The sequence below is a fragment of the Phacochoerus africanus genome, chromosome X, assembly GCF_016906955.1.
Source record: "Phacochoerus africanus isolate WHEZ1 chromosome X, ROS_Pafr_v1, whole genome shotgun sequence".
NCBI classification, from domain to species: domain Eukaryota; kingdom Metazoa; phylum Chordata; class Mammalia; order Artiodactyla; family Suidae; genus Phacochoerus; species Phacochoerus africanus.
Genome location: NC_062560.1, coordinates 62,527,576 through 62,547,244, shown reverse-complemented (window position 1 = coordinate 62,547,244; position 19,669 = coordinate 62,527,576). Strand labels below are relative to the sequence as shown.

The window sequence follows — 19,669 nt, the reverse complement described above, 5'->3', positions numbered from 1 at the left end:
ATTTATTTACTGTCTGTCTCCTCCCACTGGAATGTGAGCTCCCCAAGGGCAGGGACTTGGTTTTTATTCACATTTATTCACCACTCTATCTCCCCTGCCTACCACATGCACGTCTATACTGCCTGGCTATTGTAGACACACAATAAATACTCTCAAATAAATGAATGAGTGAAATAAAATGAATAAACTCATGTCCTGGGAGCTCTAGGGAAGACAGAGAGCATTACCATACAGACCCGACATCTAGGAGCTTACAGTCTAGGGGGAACCTAACAGGTGGACTTGAGCACCTATCATACTTTGTCTTCTTTCTTCCTAAAGGCCCCGCCTTCTCTCGCAGGCAGAACGTTCAGGCTGTCCCTTGACCATTCAAATTCCCTCTTCCCTCACACACATTTCTCCACCCCAGCCAGGACTTTGCACTCTCTGACGGCGGCCTATGCTCCAACCTGCCCACCCTTCTGGCTCTGCCCATCCCAAATCCCAGTCCTAAGAGCTGCCTGCATCTGCGAGGTGGTGTTAGCATGATCAAACTAATTTTCACTAACATATGAATCACTGTCAGAGTAGTCTAGAGTATCCAATTTTTTTAACTTTTTGTTATGGAAATGTTCAAACACATACACAGCAGAGAGAAGAGTATGATGAACTCTCATGTACCCCGTCACCCAGCTTCAACAAATACCAACATTCTGCCATTCTTATTTCTTCTATTCCTCACTTTTTTCTTGAAGTATTTGAAAGCAAATCCCAGGGGCCATACCATTCCACAGTTGCTGGCCTATAAATATTTCAGTATGTTTCTCCAACAGATAGGGATCTTTTCTTAAATAGCCACCATACCATTATCAAAGTTGACTAATTTACAATTTCACAATACCATCTAATACTTAACAGTCACTGTTAAGTTTTACCCAATTGTCTCAAAAATAACTTTCTGGGAGTTCTCTGGTGGCACAGAGGATTAAGGATCTGGTATGGTCACTGCTGTGGCATGGGTTCAATCCCTGGCCTAGAAACTTCCGCATGCTATGGGTGCAGCCAAATAGCTATATATATCTGTATATCTATCTACATACATAGATAGATATATAGATAGATATCTGTATATATAGTTATATCTTTCTGCATGGACTTGTTCAAACCAGGATCCAAACATGGTTTACACATCAGGCATATACTATTTAGGCTTAAGGCCACTTGTTGGAATTTCAGGCCTCATGGGAAAATGGGGACTAATCAGCCCTAAGCATCTCTGAATATTCCAGATTCTCTAACCCTAGGGGCTTCAGGGTGGCCTATCCTTGGCTGGAGAAAGGAGCTAACCATCTAAACTCCTCATCAGATCTCTTTTCTGTTCCCCAATAAGGGATGAAGAGATTGTTGCTTCACGGTGAGATGGGAAGGGGGTAACCAGAGAAATGCCTTGCAACGAGCTTTCTGTTCTGCCTCCTATCAGAACTCCCCCTGCCCCAATCCCCACCCCCATCCCGGTGGACCTCAGAAATATTTGGTTCAGCCGTGTAAAAGTAATTGTAATTGCAGTCATTCCTGAGAGCTGCTTACCATTATGCCTAATTACAGCACAGCACCATAATCATTATGTGTATCATTAAAGATGTGTCGGATTGACTTTGTCACAAGTTTGATTTGATTTCAATATAAAACTGCTTCAGTACACAGCCTTCAGAGCTTGTTGCTCCTGGTCTACCGGGGAGCAGGAGACCAGCTGTTGGCAAGCCGGCAGCTGAGCATCCCATCCCGTCGTCCTGCCCTGCCGCTCCCATCCCATCCCGTCCCATCCTGTCCCATCCAGTCCCATTCACTTCTGTGTGCTCTGACTTCTGCAATTGAGACTGGAGGTGCCTGTCTGCCTGCCCTTCCTCTCTTCCTCTCCACAGGCTGCACATCTGGGCTTGAGGCAGAATGATTCACTTGCAAACAGAAACAACCAAAACAACAAAACCCTGCAGGCTCTGCCAGCATCAACTGCTGCTTCTCCCGTCCACAGAGATCTCAGTCAAGCTTCTTATTGACTCAATCCATGCAACATCTTCATTATTCTCCCCATCTGGGAGATAGGGAATGTGAGATGAGCCAATGTGTCTAAAGTCATTGCGTTCATCATTAGCAGAACCAGAAGGAGAACCGGAAGCTGTGGCTGCTGAGCTAGAGCTTCTGTGGGAGCTTCTGTGGGTCAGACTCTGTCCATTAGGCCTTCCTCTCTTGTAATGGATACATTTTCAGTTATCAAGTGTACAAGAGGAGGCTGTCTGTGCTGCTGGGCAACTTCCTGAGAGGCAGGCACATGAGAGTTGAGGGGTGGAGAGTGGAGAGCAGCATTTTTCCAATGCATGATTCCAAGTTGTGGGAACCAAGCTGATAGCCAGGACCAGACCTTGCCTCATCGGTACATTGTCAGGCTGCCTCTGCCACCAGGTTTCTTGCTGCTTGCCAGCACTGAGACAGTCACTAATCAGGTAAACCAGTGTAGAAGAAGCATGTCTACCATATCAAATCGTTGCCTAATGAGCCTTCCCTTTAGGGTCCTGTGCAGACCTGATAAATGAGGCCAGTGCACGTCTGCCCAAATGCTCATTCATTCAAATGGCCTTAAGTGAGGCCCATCTTTGTCCCTGCTCTGTGCAAAGTAAAGCTACCATCTGGCTCTTGCTCCTGAGAGCTACACTTCTGGCCGAATGGGGAAGAAGGGTGTGTAAACACATATGTCAGAGTGGGCCAGAGGGCTGTAAATGACCTTGCTGAGGCACAGACAAGAGAGCAAGGACCTTGCCTTTGGGGAGTCAGCAAAGACTTCAGAGAGGTTACATTTGAGCTGAGTCTTGAAAGATGAGTAAGAATGGTCTCGGCTGAGAAGGGAGGGCTAAGTATTCTCTACACAAGGAATAGTGAGCAGAAAGGCAGGAAGATGTGACAGAGCATGAAGAAACCCAGGATCCTTTTGCAGATGTAGGCTATATAATTTTCTTTTTTTTCTTTTTCTCTCTTTTTTATTTTATTTTTAGGGCCACACTGGTGGCATATGGAAGTTTCCAGGTTAGGAGTCAAATGGAAGCTATAGCCACTGGCCTACGCCACAGCCACAGCAACGTCAGACCCAAGCCGCATCTGTGATCTATACCGTAGCTCAGGGCAATGCCAGATCCTTAACCCACCAAGCGAGTCCAGGGATTGAACCTGCATCCTCATGAATGCTCGTCAGATTCATTTATACTGAGCCATGACAGGAACTCCTTTTTTTTTTTTTTAATTTTCCATTAAAGTATCTCAAGGCCTTAGTAATTTACAGTTAGACTTCCAGGCAAACCATCACTCCAGTTTTTTCCTGGTTTTCATGGCCTGTGCTTCCTCCCCACCACCCCCACCCCACCCTGCTTTGTGGCCTTTCTGCAGAACCTCAGTGCTTAGCTCAAAAGCTGGTGCTGAAATGCACCATTTCAATTTGTTCATTCCGAATTTTGCACCAATCACATTGGCCCACTGGGTGACTGAGATACATGTTCTAGGTTTCTTGGAGCAGCAAAAGGAGGCCTTTTTCCCTCTGCTCCCCGAGGAAGCAGAGCTTGCCTGCCATGGGGAAGTATGGCACAAAATCTCTGGGAACACCTGGGCTCCATGTGCTAGGCCTTTGCTGCCCCGTGTCTGCTCTCAACCAAATGGCCTGTTTGCTTAGCTGTTCACTGCTATCTTCATTAGAGGAACATTAAAACACTTGGTTTGGGTGTGGCAAGGTAATGACATCCTTATGTGGACTCGTAAGTAAACTATTAGGGGGCTTGCCTTGGTACACCTGTACTAATCTGCTGACGTGCATAGCATTGAAGGGACAGACCCGCAAGTTAAAGTTTTTTGTAATGAAAGTGAACGCCCCTCCATTTCTCTAGCCTCTAGGGTTTTTTCACAAAATTTCTCCCACTGATCCTCATAAACACCCCTCTAAAGTTGGGAGGGTGGAGATCTGTGTCCCCACTTTACCAATAAGGAGAATGAACCTTGAGGGGTTAAGTGATTCCAAGTGGTTCCAGTGTGACTGGAAACCAGGCCCTACCCCTACTCCCACGGTGGTCAAGGTGCTGGGAGTTTTTCTACTGCCCAGAGCTCCCTACCCCTGAGCCAGCCTCCCCACCCCCCACCATGGCGGGGCGAGTGTGGGCAGAGGCAGCGCTCCCACATTTACAAGACATCTGGCTGAGGTCGAACACGCAAGTCTACATGCTCCTTGCACCGTTCACTGCACACTCGCCTTGAGAAGGACCTCCGGATGTTTGCTGTGTTAGCACCAAACTAGTACAGTAGATAAAAAGCAGCCTCAGGAAGCAAATACCCCTCCAAGATGTAAGTCATTTACTCCCTTCTTACCAGCAGGATCAGGTTCAACCTGCATAAATCTATTTTAGCGTATTTTAATTGCTTGTAAACTAAGTGTTTCCTGGATATGCCACCGACCATGAATAATTAGAATCATTTCAATGACTGGGTTTTCAAAAGGGAATGGGAGAACCGACAAGAAGGGGCTGCTCAGAAAGGAGAGTCATTTGTTAAGCCTGAGTGGGAGTGTTTGTCTCCAGTTTGGTTTGGTTTTGTCTTTTTTTCATGATGTCACTAGAGCTGCCTGTTTTTCAGCTACTCTGGCTGCCCTTCATTTTTTATGCATCTCTCATGTTAAGTGATGCCAGCTGCTGACAAGGACAGGACCCAAGTGGCCACAGGTCAGAGCCATTCATTCACTTAGCCAAGATGTATGGAGTGCCTACTATGTGCCAGGCCCAGACCAAATCCACAGGATAAGGAAAAGAATAACGCCCCATTCCAACCTTGAGGAGAACATGGACTAGTGGGGGAGACGGGCACATAGACAAACAATTACACTATAATGTGATAAGTACTAGAATAGAGAGGTCGACAGTGAGCTGTGGGAACACAGAGGAGGAACTTATTCCATCAGGGGGAGTGGGGACTAGTGCAGCCGAGAAGCAACATTTAGCAGGGGTGAGAGGGAAGCAGAAGGGTTGACCAGATAAAGAGGAGCAGGGAGAGACGCTCCCATGCAGTGTGGCTACACTTTAGGGGCCAGAGCCTGGCCCATGGTGTGAGATAAGACTGGAGGGGTCGGTTGGGCCAGACTGCGAAGGCCTTTGTGTGTCTTGCCCAAGAGTTTGGATTGGGTCCTGCAGTCAGTAGAGAGGCAACCACGGTTTTTAAGCAAGAGGAATGACCTGATCAGATCTGGATTTCGAACAGAAAACTCAGGGAGGGAGGGGAGAGGAGACAGGGAAATCAGAAATTGACTCAGAGCACAGCTTTGCTTTGTCTTCCCCCGGACATCAGGAGCTCTTACCTACATGTCTATTAGAGCACTTACCACAGAGAGTTAGAGTAGCTTGTTCACAAGCTGCCTCCCCATCCACTCCTTGAGGGCAAAGGCTGAGTCTCAGTCATCTCTTCGCACCTAGAGCCTGCTACACAGGAGTCCTCAGGAGATGCCGGTGTCAAGCAACTGAGGGTACAAGTGAATCAATAGGTTCTAAGCAAGTTCAACTATGATTTGCTTCCAAGTAACCACTGCGATGGATCTATCAGAGATAAATCCTACTGTGATGGAATATCAAGTCTATCCATGACTTTCCCCCTGTCTCTGCCAATCCCATCAACCTATCTTTGTCTGTCACAAAGGAAGGATGCGCTGTTCAGAGAGGACAAGAAAGTTGCTTAGAGAGCTGTGCTGGTGCTAGTTATGACCCCGTTCTTTCTCATAAATTAAGTTTTGATGACTTGTTTAGGATGTATCTTCATTGTCCTCATTCTGCTGCTTCTGCCTTTCTTACCTTCTCTGCCTTCCTACTTAAATCTGATTCATCCTTCAAGGCTACTTCAGTTGCTTCCCATCTCCTCCATGAAGCCTCAGTCATCACTCAGCCCCTACACTCAGAATTAAGAATTCCCACCATAGCCCTATAGAAGTGACTTGCCTGTAAGGTTCATCTCATCATAGTTATTCCTGCACCTCTTTGCCTTCTCTACTTAACTGCAAGCTCCTCAAGGCCAGGGGTTGTCTGCTTCATCATTGCCTCCCCAGCACCTCCCACACCACATCCTGCCCCAGCAGACAACCAGTGAGCATCTTCAAATAATACCTCAAGTATACTGCATGCTGTCTGGCTGTCCCTTTAGAGATAATGCCAGTCTTGGGAGTAACCTTTGCTGCTCTGTGCCTTCTTGTGCCCAGTGAGATATGTTTTGCTTCCTCTAATGAATGGCAATAAGAACAATCACTGTTCATCAAACAATGTGAATATCTCACAGAGATAAAGATCCCCTAATCCCATATCATTTCAGGTATTTTGAAAGCATGAAATCCAGTGCCTCTACCAGAAGCATAAGCACACTAACGCATGCAGGGTCATAAGTTCAGATCTTTACTGAGGAGCTTACTGTATGAGGGGGACTCACCTATGCTGCCGACTGAACAAAAACAGATGACCATTCTCTTTGGAAGGACTTATACTGAATTAGCTCAACTCAGAACACATTAAGCATCAAGGACCAGAAATTCAAGTTTTCTAGGTAGAAACGTCCAGCAGACAGTTGTAAATTCAAGTCAGAGGCTGGGGATAAACACGGAAACCAGAAATGTAGGCTCTCTGCATGGAAGTGCTTGAAACCACAGCAGAGAGTGCGAGCTCTTGCAGAGAGAGAGAAAAGAGCTGAGAGTACAACCTGGGGGCACCTACACTTAAGAGACAGGTGACTGAGGAGGACACAGGGAAGGAGACTGAGAAGGAACAGAGAGAGGAGCCGTGATGCAAGAGAAGATAGCACCAAAAATGCAAGGGTAGTTGATGACAGGTGCTGGAGAGTGATCAAATAGAACGAGTGATCACTGAAAAGAAGATATTAGGTTGGGTAATTAGGGGGTCACTCTTAGCCTCCTAAGACAGGAACAGCAAATATAAGGCACATAGGACTACTTCCCCCAGCCCCCACCCTGCCCACCAAGTACCCATGGATTACAGCGACTGATTTTGACATATTTTTCTGCTGAACTTAAACACAGCCTCAGAATCCTCAACACAGTACCCCAAGCAGCTACTCCCAGTTAGTCAGAGCTGCCAACAAACCAAAATCCCTTTGCCATCCTTCTCCTAGAAAACAGTTCGATGGAGGTGTAGGGAAGAAATCAGACAGCAATGGGTTGAAGTATCTGAGAAAGGAAGAGGTGGTGAAGAAAAGAGAGCTTACGAAGTGTAGCAGTGAAGGAACAGAGAGGGCGGTTGCTTGGGGCAGTGTAAGGATCAAGCCAGAGACTAATCCTCCAGTAGAATCCACTTTCTTAAGGTCAACTCAGTACTTGTCCAGCAGCAAGCCAGGTAAAGCAATATCCCTGTACTCTCCCTTCTTCCATCCCCACCCTTGGCTGAAGGAAAAATTGATGTTAAATAAAAAAGCTTAGTGTGTAGGCTTGTTTCCAAAATATTCATTTGATTAACAGAGACATATGGTATAATCAGAGTTGGCCCTGCACATATTTATGAAGGAAGAATTCTCTCTAGTAGTGGAAATTTGAGGATCAGCAGTGATGTGGGAAAGGTATTAGTCTTGGCCAGGGCCCTTCCCCCAAACCCCTTGAAAACCACACCCTGAAGGAAAGCCTTGGCCCTGAGAAGACACTCTGCCATTGTCTCTTCTGCCACCTCCTCTGTGCCTCTTTCCTTCCTTGCCAGTTTACTCCACACACACATTTTTCTCTCCTCTCTTTTCTATCACCTCTGTCCCCCTGCCTCTTTCCCACCACTTCCAATTTCTCATTCCCTCCTGCTCTCTTCCATTTTTCCTGGTCTCATTCATTGGGACCCTTCTCTTCTTGATCTCTCCACCCTCTTTCTGGCTTCAGAGTTTTTGGATACAGGGTAGGTTCTTCAGAAGTTCCCCCTCATCCAGTCTGAATGGGCACTGATAAAAAAAAAATCCAGTTCTACTACTATCTCTTATACATACAACTCCTGTTTCTTTGTACATTTGATAAAGCACAATAAATAATAATATTCTAGTATTTAATAACATTTACTCCACATTTACTATGTTCCAGGCACTGTTCTAAGGGCTTGGCACGAATTAACTCACTTATTGTCACAACAACTCTTAACAGGGACATTCTGTTACTATTCCCATTTTACAAAGAAAACCAGAGCACAAAATAGTTGATTAACTTGCCTATGGTCACACAGGTAGCAGCAGATGGTGGAGCAAAGATTTACAGCCCATCCCATATGACTCCAGAAATCTCACTCTATAACCACTATGCTTTTTGCTTCACAGTGTAGTGGAAAGCCCGCTGGACTGAAAGTCCAAAGCCATGGGTTAAAGTTCACATCTGTTACTTTAGTACTGTGATCTTGGACAAGTCACCTCACTTGTCCAGTGCCCCATACTTGTAAGGACATTTTACTGTGCTCTGGCCAATACCACACAATTAAGCTTGGATTTATTCCTCTGCCCTTCCTGTAATTATTTTTCCCTCTCTATTTAGATTTTCATCTCCTGGAGAGCAGTCACCAGACCTTATTCTTTTTTTGTACTCAGCTTACCCCCAAGGACCTAGAATAATGCTCAGCACCAAATAGAACATACACATGCGTTCACACACACACACACACACACACACACACAAACACACACACTACTGTGGATTTACTAACATAGGAACCTTAGTGACTACAAAGTACACCAAAGGGCTATATATGTGTGTGTTCATGAAGCTTCCAAGTATGTTAGCTAATAAGACTAGTTAATATTGGGTGCATTCTTTGTTTAAATAAAATTGGTACTCAAATAAGTTAACATTTCCCAGGTTTACCTGATTATTTTGCATAATAAACTTTTTTCTATACCAAGAGTTAACATACCTTTAAAACTTTCACGTCATGGAGTTTCCATTAAGGTTCAGTGGATTAAGAACCTGACTGGTATCCATGAGGATGCGGGGTTGATTCCTGGCCTCACTCAGCGAGTTAAGGATCCAGCATTGCCATGAGCTGCAGTGTAGGTCGCAGATGCAGCTCAGATCCAGCGTTGCTGTGGCCGTGGTGTAGGCTGGCAGCTACAGCTCCAATTTGACCCCTAGTCCAGGAACTTCCATATGCCACAGGTGCAGCCATAAAAAGGAAAAAATAAAAAAACTTCTGCATCATAAAACTATTTCCATGCCTCATTCATTTATTCATTCAAACAGTTCTTGGCACTTGGGCTATGAGCCTCACCCCGAAGCAGTTCTTAAGTAGCAACCCTGTTCAAGGTGGGAACTGAGCCCTGCAGGTGGGATACAGATGGGGTGCCTGCTTTCCATCCTCGTGTTCCCTCCACATGTATCAGCTTGTCTCCAGCAGCCCTGTAGCTCCCTGACCTCTCAGCCATGCTTTGGACACTCCTAATTCCCTGTTCCCCTGCTTACAAGCAATCACCTTTGATGTGCTGCTTCCTGCCAGTTCAGTTCAACAGCTAATGGGGTTATTATTTTTGTTTGTTTGTGTTGTAAAGCCATGGCAATAAAATTTACTCTCAATAATACACCTGCAATTTTATGTCCTTAAAATGTACCTTAAATGATATATGTAATAACCAAATTTCCTGTAAACAGAAATGTTTTTCTGGGGAAAAGAGGGCTTTTTTGTTTCCATCATGGTTGGGCCCAAGTTCTTTGATGGAATAATTGGTGATATAGGAAAGGTTGAGAAGCATCTTACAAGACCACGTTATGGTTCAAAGTGCCGGCGCTATGTTATTCTGGTTGTGATGAGTTCTGTTCACAGGGTGAGTCAGGACAAGAAATGCTCTTCCTGTCAGGGCCCACATTAGTCTCCAGCATGACCTCCTCAGCTGAAGACAGAGCAAAGCTTCAGGGGTCTGTAAGAGGGATTGGCATTGACCGTGGGCTTGCCCCGATAGGATCAAGTCTGATTTTTAGGAAAAGGTAAACTGTGTTTTAAAATAAAAGATTTGAGAGCTTTTTTGGAGTATCATAAAAAGGGAGCTGGTTTTTTATAGTGACTAGGAGAGAGAGATTACTAGCTTAGCCATAGGAGTCTATTGCCAGCATGGCAAATATATTCCTTTAGGCATCTTTCTCAGGCTGACTCTTATCCCCGAGGCTGAGGCTCTAAGATATTCCACTTTACCATTCTCTTTCTCCTTCTCTGGTTACTCTTTTTCTTTTTCTGCCTATTCACTGGCTCTCCTTTTCCCCCTCCTTACTTAGTCCTCAGTCATGATCTCACTTCCACACACCATCCTCACTTCTCCAGCCACCTGCCAGACATAGCGACCCACATATCCTACTGTCATCTCAAAGCCACAGAACCCAAGCCCATCCCCTTCCCTCAGCTAGACTAGCTTTTCCCACTACTTTACCTGGCTCTATCAGTGGCTTACCCACTGACCCAGACTAACTCAAAATCTAGGCATCAACTTTGACCTCTCCCTTGCTCTCTTTTCCTCCACAGCCAGCCAATTACCAAAGTCCTCATGTGTCTACTTACACAATGTCTCTTTCCCATCCTCTCCATCCCCACAGCAACCACCCTTGTTCAAGCCGTTGCTTCTCCCCCCTTGAACTATGGCCTCCACATTGGTTGCCCAGCCTTTGCATGCTGCTCCCAGGTATCCTAAGGCACAGCTCCAGTCCTGACAGGCCTGTCACATCAAGTCCTGTCTCCTCACCCTGAGGTTCATGGCTTCCCAATGCTCTTCTACAACTTTAGCTAACTCCCCAGACCTGTCCTGCCTCCACTAATTACCCTCCACCCCACCCAGTCCCTGCCTATTTGCAGTCACCCCATTCTTCAAGACTCTGATTCTCCCAACTAGCTGTGAATGTCTTCAGAGTCCCAAACACATTTTCTTGTATTCCTTCAACAAACATGGATTGAGTACCTATTATTTTCCAGGCCTTATGTGAGGAGCTGTAGGTAATATAAATATGAATACAATAGTGTTCTTCCCTGGTGAAGCTAAGGGACCAGAATGACAAATATAACTAACTCAAAATCCCTATCAGGCCACCTCTGACTCCCATCCTTTGAGCTCCTCCCCTCCGCCTATAAATATACTTAAGATCCTCCTGGGAGTTCCCGTCACAGCTCAGTGGTTAACGAATCTGACTAGGAACAATGAGGTTGTGGGTTCGATCCCTGGCCTCACTCAGTGGATTAAGGATCCAGTGTTGCCATGAGCTGTGGTGTAGGCTGGCAGCTGCAGCTCCGATTAGATCCCTAGCCTGGGAACCTCCATATGCCACAGGTGCAGCCCTAGAAAAGGCAAAAAGACAAAAAAAAAATCCTCCCATCTTAAAATACCCACCCTACTCCAGCCCCACCCCTGTACCAAATTCCTTAAAGAGAGAGGGAGGAAGAGAGAGTATTCTTACCCATTTTTATCTCTACTTCTTCCCAATGACTCTTCAGTCTCCTCCACTCAGGCCTTGTCCACACCCTCCACTGCCTTTGCTGCAACAAAGATCTCCTTCCAGTGGACAAATAGGAAGACTGCCCATCCTTTCATTTCACCAATCTGCAACATCTCAAGTCACCACCAGAACTGTTTCCTCTCCCTCTGTCCAGCCCTGAAGTGTTGGCTGTTCCCCATGACTCTTTCCTCACCTCTCTCCTCTTCTCCCCCCTGTAGTAAGCCTCTACTGCCAGCCAAGGCAATTCTTGTCCAATTCTTGTATGTCATTGATAACTCCCAAATCTCTAACACACATCCTGTATCTTAGTCCCAACCTTCCAGCTAAATTCCAGCCCATAATATCATCAGGATTCTGACCCTCAACATGCTCCACCCAGCCCCCCTAACACACATAATGCCCCACCATGAATCCTTGTCCTCTGCCTGTATTCCTCACCCCGTTACTGCACCTCCTACACAGTCAAGGGAAATCCTTGACTTTGTCTTCTTTCTTTCTTCCCACATCCAACTCATTGTTTAGTCTTACTGATGCTATCTTTTTAAATTTTTCAATATCTCCATTTCTCCCACAACTCTTCTGGCTCATGCCCTATTACCACTCATGGTGGCCCCTGCACCAGCCTCCTCACTGGTCTCCCTACTCACATTCCTCCCCTCAAATTCCATTCCATTCTCTACACTGTAGCCATTGAGTTCCTCTAAAGTGTATGGCTGAACTGTTCATCCCTTCCTTTACAAGCTACCCCCCACCACAGGTTTCCATTCACTTTTGCCACAAATTGTTATTTACCACCTCCTAGAGTAACAGTTTTTGGGAACTGGCTCTACAGCAGGGAGTCAGGAGACAGTGTTCTGCCCTCATGGACACTTTGGCCTGGGATCAAGCCAAATGCCTATGTATGAGGAGCAGGCAGTGCCTACCATGAAACTCATCCTGCCTCCCCAGCTTCATGCCCTGATTCTCCTTCTGCCCTACCCTCAAGCCATATCAAATTCATTTCAGTGCCTAAAATGTGCTCTTCTGTTTCATTCTCCCTGTCCTTGCCCAGGCCCTCTTGGGAATGTCTCCCCCCACCCACCAGGGCCCCTTGGCAGACCCCCTACACAGTCACTTCCTCTGGAGTAGTTTAGAGTCTCCTATGGGCAGTGCTGATCTCCAGAATGACCTGGGTTCAAATCTCACACCTCATGTGCTAGCTGTGTGACCTCTGTCATGTTATCTGACAGTCCTGTGCTTCAGATCCTCATCTCAAAATGGAAGTCATTCTAGAGCCTCCATATGAGTTGGTTGTGAGAATTGTCAGACCATAAAAAGTACTGAGACACTTCAAGTGCCTGACACATAATAAGCTTTTAATCAATAGTAACTGTTATTGGCATTGAAAACAAACTATGGTTACCAAAGGGGAAAGTAGGGGGGATAAATTAGGATTCTGGGATTTATATATATATACACTACAATATGGAAAATGGATAACCAACAAGGATCTGCTGTATAGCACAGGGAACTATATTCAGTATCTTGTAATAACCTATGAAGGAAAAGAATATATATATATATATATATATATATGAACCACTTTGCTATGTACCCGAAACTAACACAGTGTACATCAATTATATTTCAATTTTTAAAAAGATGAAAAAAAAATAACTGTTATTACTTATATCTTTAGTATTGTACCTCTCATCTCACTGTTCTATAATGCCCCTTCCTACTAAACATGTCTCACTGTCTTGTCACCCCACCTACTCAGGCACATAGTAGGTACTTAATAAATGTTGAAGGAGGAATAAAAGGATTGGTTTTTCCAGGTTTGTGGTTTGGTTTTCTGTGACCACATGGGATTATGAAGGAATAACAGCAACATTAAGGCTTCTTCTGAATATCTTCTTGACCTAATATCTAAGTGTGTGCTGTTTACACTGCGTGAGCAAGAGCTGAACTGAACTGAGCAAAACCGAGCTATGTTTGTTTCTTTATTCATTGACTCTTGGGTCGAGAAGGTTCCAGCTTCCCTCAAGTACCATTCCCTTCCAGTCCCATCCTCAGCCCCACCTCATACTTTCTATTTGCCCCTTTCCCGCTGCCACCATGTTCTCCTCAAAAAAGCATAATGGGAAACCCCAAAAGCAAAAGGAGTGCTGAGGGAAAAGGGGAAGGGGTGGAGAAGGGTTAGCACCTCCCTCCTTCCTTTGCTGAGATCAAAGCCAGCGTTTGCACTTGCTGGGTTGGGCGGCTGGCCTCTTTCATGCCCTGCTCCACCTGTCTGGGAATGGCATTGCCGCTTGCCCATTTCCTTTCCTCTTCAGGACTGGAGGGCAGTTTCAGGGTGGGGCCTTGAGCTATTTCTAGTGCCAGCCAAATCCCTCCACCCCAATATCTTAGCCTTGCGTGATCAGATTTCCTTTCTACCTCGCTGGTAAGTAACAAGTGTCAGGAGCAGAGGGCAAGAAATTGAGAGAAGTCAGTTTCTCCACCGGCCCTAGGCGGAGCTCATGGTTTGAGCAAGTGGGAAGGTGCCGGGGCTGCTGGGCTTTGTCTGGCAGGAGGAACAGGCTCTTTTTTCTGCATCACAGCCCCCAGTGCCTGGCCCGACATCCCCCAGGGTCTGGATGAGGCACCAGTTAGGCAACCGCTTTTTTGCCCCAGGAGAAAGGAATTCACAAGTACTGAAAATCCCGCCATGTGGTGGGCCCTCTGCTCAGCTCTTTAATGTATATTATCTCTATGATTCCTAACAACGCAGCCAGTGTTTATCATTCCTCTGGTTGCAATGACAAAAGAGATTAAGAAACTCGCCTGAGGCACACAGCTCAATCTGGGTATGAAAATCTCTGCTCTGCCTGACTCTACTGGCCTCATCATTTGGCCTCAAGAGCCGAGAAAAGCTGTTAATGCCATAAATTGGCTCTTTGCATTATTCCACAGAATTAACTGAACAGCCAGCTAAACTATTCGTGAATTAATTTCATTCACCATAATTTTAAAATAAAGGTTGAAGGAGAACCTTGGATGACTTGAGTTCAACTCTATAGGTTCCGCAAAGAGAATATGACAGAAGTTTCTGCCTTTACAGAGTTCATGGTCCCATAGAAAAGAGTTAATGAGTGCAGAACTAAAAGCATAATGAAACACAGCAACAGAAATGCCACGACAGAGCCAGAGTAGGGAAGAGGGCACCACCTCTGCCTTAGATACGGCCTCTGCCTTCCCAGTGACTATCAGCTTCCCTCAGCCCCAAGCAGAGCCTCCCAAGGCCAGGACCAGCCAGCTGCCCTGCAGAAGTAGATCACAAAACAGGGTCTTTCTTAAATCATCTGTGCTCCCGATCCTAAGAACAGCGCAAATAAGCAGGGCCTGGGAATAATATTTGATTGACAAAGGTGGAGAGATGTTTAAGAACCAAAACTTGGCTTTTACCTGCAGCCAGCCTGCTTCAGCAGAGAAGGGGTCATTTATGGGTCAGTTAAAGCCAGGTGCTCATGCAGCCAGGACAAGAGCCTTGATCCCAGTTGAGTGGAGCTCTGTCACATGGCAGTCAGTTCTGACCCCAGATGACCATCTTGCAACCGTGTGCTTTTGGCCTAAGAAGGAGCTACAGCAGGAGAGCGCAGCTAACCATGCCACGGGCCCTTGCAGTGAGGACATGCTGTTCCAGACACTCAGCCTGAAACAGATAGCTCACGGCATGCCTTGCTGACAGAGGATCAGCAGTGTTATCTTCATAGATGGAGGCAGAACGTTCCCTCCTCCTAGACCTCAGTGAGGCCCCCTGCCTCTGATTTTAATAGCACTTTGATGCCAGGGGTTTGTGTCTCCCAGAGTGGTGCTTCATTGCAGCTGGCTTTCTGCTATTGCTTTCTCTCTCAACTCGTCTTTCTATACCATGAAACGAGTGCACTACTTGACACGCTCCCGAGGAGGAGAGGCTGCCTAAGGAGAGAGGGCCACACCTGTTTGAAGCCTTCTCTTCCACAGCCAAGCCCACAAGGTCCTCAGGCTTGGACTGAGGGGCCCTCCTTGGCTAAAAATACAAACCTCTCAAGTTTCTTTGATCATAATGGGGGAGTTAATTTCTGGATCTGTCCCCCAGGTAACCCCTCTTTGCCCACACCATACATGGATTTGGTAAAGGCGATCTCCACCCAAGGCCTCTTCTATCTCCAGAACTCTGGGCTTTAGGCATCAGAGAGTAATAAGTCCAGCAGGAAGGAACTAGACTCCTCTCTCCTTTCTAAGTCTCCCCCGCCACCCCCCAAAAAGGGCATCATAAGCATTGGCACCATCTTGGTCATTTGTCTTTTCGTTAAATGTGTAGAGTCTTCTGTTGTGGATGTGCAAAAGCCATCTCCCCATCAAATTACTCCCAGAGATTCCACGAAGATGCTGTTAGAATCCCTAGAGATTGTTCCACAACCTCTCCCACGGTGCCAGATGTACATCCAAGACTTTTAACAAGGATAATTTGGTGACAATGGCATTAACCCTGGATTATTTTTTAGAGGCTCTTTGAATGACTTCAAATTCATGACATATACCAAGATCCCTTTTTTTTTCGTGCCCTCTGTACCATTTTTTTTCCCCATGGAATTTGAATTTCCCTGGCTTACTTACCGCCTAACAATATCACTATTGAAAACACATCATGTTAAGGACCATATGCTCTCTCCAGTAAAGTGTGCATAAATACTATTTCTGTTAAAAACTAAACAGAAATAGTAGCTTTGTATATTTCCCATTCAAAAACTTATCCAATTGAATGATTCCCTTTGTCGTGGGGTGATTTTCCCCCAAGTAGGCCCTAATAGAGAAGCTGAATCAGATATTGTGACTTTACCAAAGGTCACAAGGAGTCAGCTAGTGAGCTGGAAATAGAATCCCCAAACCTTTATTTGGATTCTCTGAATTTAAAAACAAATAAACTCTACTACAGAGAAAGAAAAACTAGAGAAACTAGGCTCACTTGACACTCCCGGGTCAGGGAATTGAGGGCAACCCAAACTAACAGGCAGCTGCCTTGGTCTGTGAGGACTTAGGAGGCGAATAAGACATAGAAGCTGCCTGCCTTCAAGGAGCTTATAATCCAGGGCAGAGAGATCAGGTCACTGTTCAAAAATCTCTGCCCACTACAGACGTGCTTGTGAGCACCTAGAGGAACCCAGAGGACCCCATAGGACCCCATCTTTACAGCCCCCACAGCAACCAGCACAGTGACCTATATGTGAAAGGCAGGCAAGCACCATCTATTTGTTGAACAAGGGCCATAAGAGATGTACCAGCAGAACACTCTGGGGGTTGGTGGAGAATGAGGGACAGCTTTGTGAAGGAGATGACATTTGAGCTGTGCCTGGAAGGATGGGGAGGTTTTTCACAGGCAGCAGGAATTCGAGGGAGGGCCTTAGCAGGCCCCAGGAAAGAGCAATGGCAAAGCTCCTTGGCGGGCTGTAGGGGGGACCAAGCAAGGTCTGAATTGGGAGAGCCTGGGGCAGGCCGGAATAGTTAGCAAACAGAGAGGAGTAAGAGCTGAGGCTGGAGTGAAAAGTCAAGATGTGAGCAAGGAGGACAAGCTAGTGGACCGTCACGGGAGGTTTGCACGAGGGGAACAGTTTCCTGCTACGTCATCCTGCCCTGCACACCTGGGCCTCCCTGACCTTGTCGGTAGCCATGCGTTTCTTTTGATTGTTCTGTTTGTTATGTGGTTTGGTTTGGAGGTTTTCTGTGATTTAGTTTGTTTTTTGGCCTTTCCCTTTTCCTTACAGTTTTTCACAGCATATGGTCCTGATTATGTGCTGGAAATCACGCCAAGCTGCCGGCCAGACCGCAATGAGCCCCACCGAGTCCAGCAAATCCTCAACTACATCAAAGGTGAGCGCCACCCCTCGAATCCTGCCCTCCTCATTCCACCCAGCTTGTGGTGGCCTGTAAGTGGGGGCTTCCCCAAATACCATTTGTCTTTTGGTGGCTAATCTTTACACAGACTCGGAAGGGAAACCTCTTCTTGGCCTGAGAGCTTGTAGTTGGAATTACACACTGGTCACTCCGGCTGGGATTGTCATTTGGCCAGCTAATGTCACCTTCACAGGGACAAAAGGTTCAGCTTTAGGCACCTCTAGTGGAAAGCTAGTTCTAAAGTGGAACTCCTTCTTTGAAAAAGAGCAACAGTCAAAACCCTCTCTAAGATGAAGGAAGTTCAAGTCAGCCAGACTTGAGGGTGGGTGTTGCAGGGGGCGGGGGGGGGGGGCGCGGGGGGGGCATGGTCACAGACATCCTGTTCCAGTGTGGTTCCTTGGTCCAAGAGAGCCTTAAGGAAACGCAAGCCCACAGTGAATAGTCAGGGATTCTGACGCCCTAGGAATGGGTTCTTCAGTCTGACATAGAGCCCTGGGGATGGGGCTGCTGACCTAGTGTTCCCTTCTGTAAGGCTGGCCTCCCTTTATTCTGGCCTCTGGACAGAGGAAAAATGGCAGTCATCAGGTTATTGCCCTCCTGATCACACTGTCCACTAGCTGTTTGGGGACACTGCCCTCAGCTTTGTAGAGGCCCCATTCCCAGCCTCAGCTGCTGCTTGGCAACTCAGCTTAATTGATCTACCATTTCTTTAAGTCGTTTGGGCACCCATGTTCCCATTTAATTGAATGTGTGTGTGTGCATATTTGGGGGGGGAGTCCTAATTATTTACAGAGTTAAGAGGCCAAGGGTATCTCATTGTCCATCCTGGAGAGTGAAATCCCCTCATTCATTCCTATAATGACCAAGGTAACACCAGTCCTTCTAAATTTGACTCCCTCATCAGAAGAGAATCCAGCATGAAGGAGAGGCCTATTCTGGGTCAGAGTTAGTCCAAGGGGACACATGTCCTGGGAGTCTTTGCCGAGGGTGATATTAAGGCCCTATCCTCTAGCACAGCCCAGTCTATGACAACAGCTGATTCTGTAGGCAGGGGCTCCACATTTCAGGCTCCCCTGACCTGAGAAAAGTTTCTAAGCTCATGAGTCGTAGGCTTGTAAAGTTAGGCTTGCAGTGGTGGTTATCACCTCTCTCTAAGGTATCCCACAGCCCTCAGCCTTCCCCTGACCCTATGCTTTCAAGCCATCTCCCTCTGCCCTCTCAATGGCTACTGATCTCTAAATTCCTCAGTTCCTAACCAAATCCTCCTGCCTCCTCCAACCCGTGAGGCCTTTAAAATCCTTCTTTTCCTGGCCCTTCTCTAGCTGTGCTGCAGCCCTGATTAACACTCATGTTCCCATCCTCACTTCCTCCTGCCCCTCTCTGATCCTCGACCAACTTCTCTTACCCCTTTTCCTTCAACTTTGCCATTTTCACCCCATCCAGGCTCTAAATCCTGGTAGAGTACAGAAAAAGCAATAGAAACAGAAAAACTAAACAAGCCTCTGCAGCTACTTGCTCACACCTACGTATGTACAGATATCTGTATGCCCTCACGCTTTCCTGCACATGCACGCAGACACACATCTCCAGAGAGTGGTGACATCTTGCTATTGAGGAAATGGAAATGACAAGCGAGAGAAGACATAAGGAAGGTAATTCAAAGGGAAAAGAACTAGGAAAGGTAAGAAACCCAAAAGAGGAATAAATCTGTAAAAGACTCGAGATAAAAGCTCAGTTTGAGTTCTCATCGTGGCACAGCAGAAACGAATATGACTAGGAACCATGCGGTTATAGGTTTGATCCCTGGCTTCGCTCAATGGGTTAAGGATCTGAGGTTGCCATGAGCTGTGGTGTAGGTCACAGATGTGGCTCGGATCTGGTGTCACAGATGGCCTCGGATCATAGGCCAGCAGCTATAGCTCCGATTAAACCCCTAGCCTGGGAAGAACTTCCATATGCCGCAAGTGCGGCCCCCAAAAAAAAAAGTTCAGTTTGAGGGTTGGTTCAAAAATAATAATAATAGAAAATCCTAGAGGACATGGAAGTTACATGGAAATCAAGCTTTTTAAAAAAGATCCTTACAGGTTTGGAGTTCCCTTGGTGGATCATCGGAAACGAATCTGACTAGTATCCATGAGGATGCGGGTTCAATCCCTGGCCCTGCTCAGTGTTAAGGAGCTGTGAGCTGTGGTGGGGTTGCAGACACAGCTTGGATCTGGCATTGCTGTGGCTCTGGTGTAGGCCAGCGGCTACAGCTTCAATTTGACCCCTAGCCTGGGAACCTCCATATGCTGC

General features: G+C 46.4%; 1 protein-coding gene across 1 annotated transcript in view; it reads left to right on the top strand.

The window, feature by feature from the left end:
* The window catches only part of HDAC8 (histone deacetylase 8), a 230,513-nt gene that overhangs the window by 187,473 nt on the left and 23,371 nt on the right, over window positions 1–19,669 (top strand). The window contains exon 10 of the mRNA XM_047764024.1: window positions 17,245–17,350. Within this exon, the coding sequence (XP_047619980.1) occupies window positions 17,245–17,350 (106 nt within the window). The remainder of the gene's footprint in view (window positions 1–17,244; window positions 17,351–19,669) is intronic.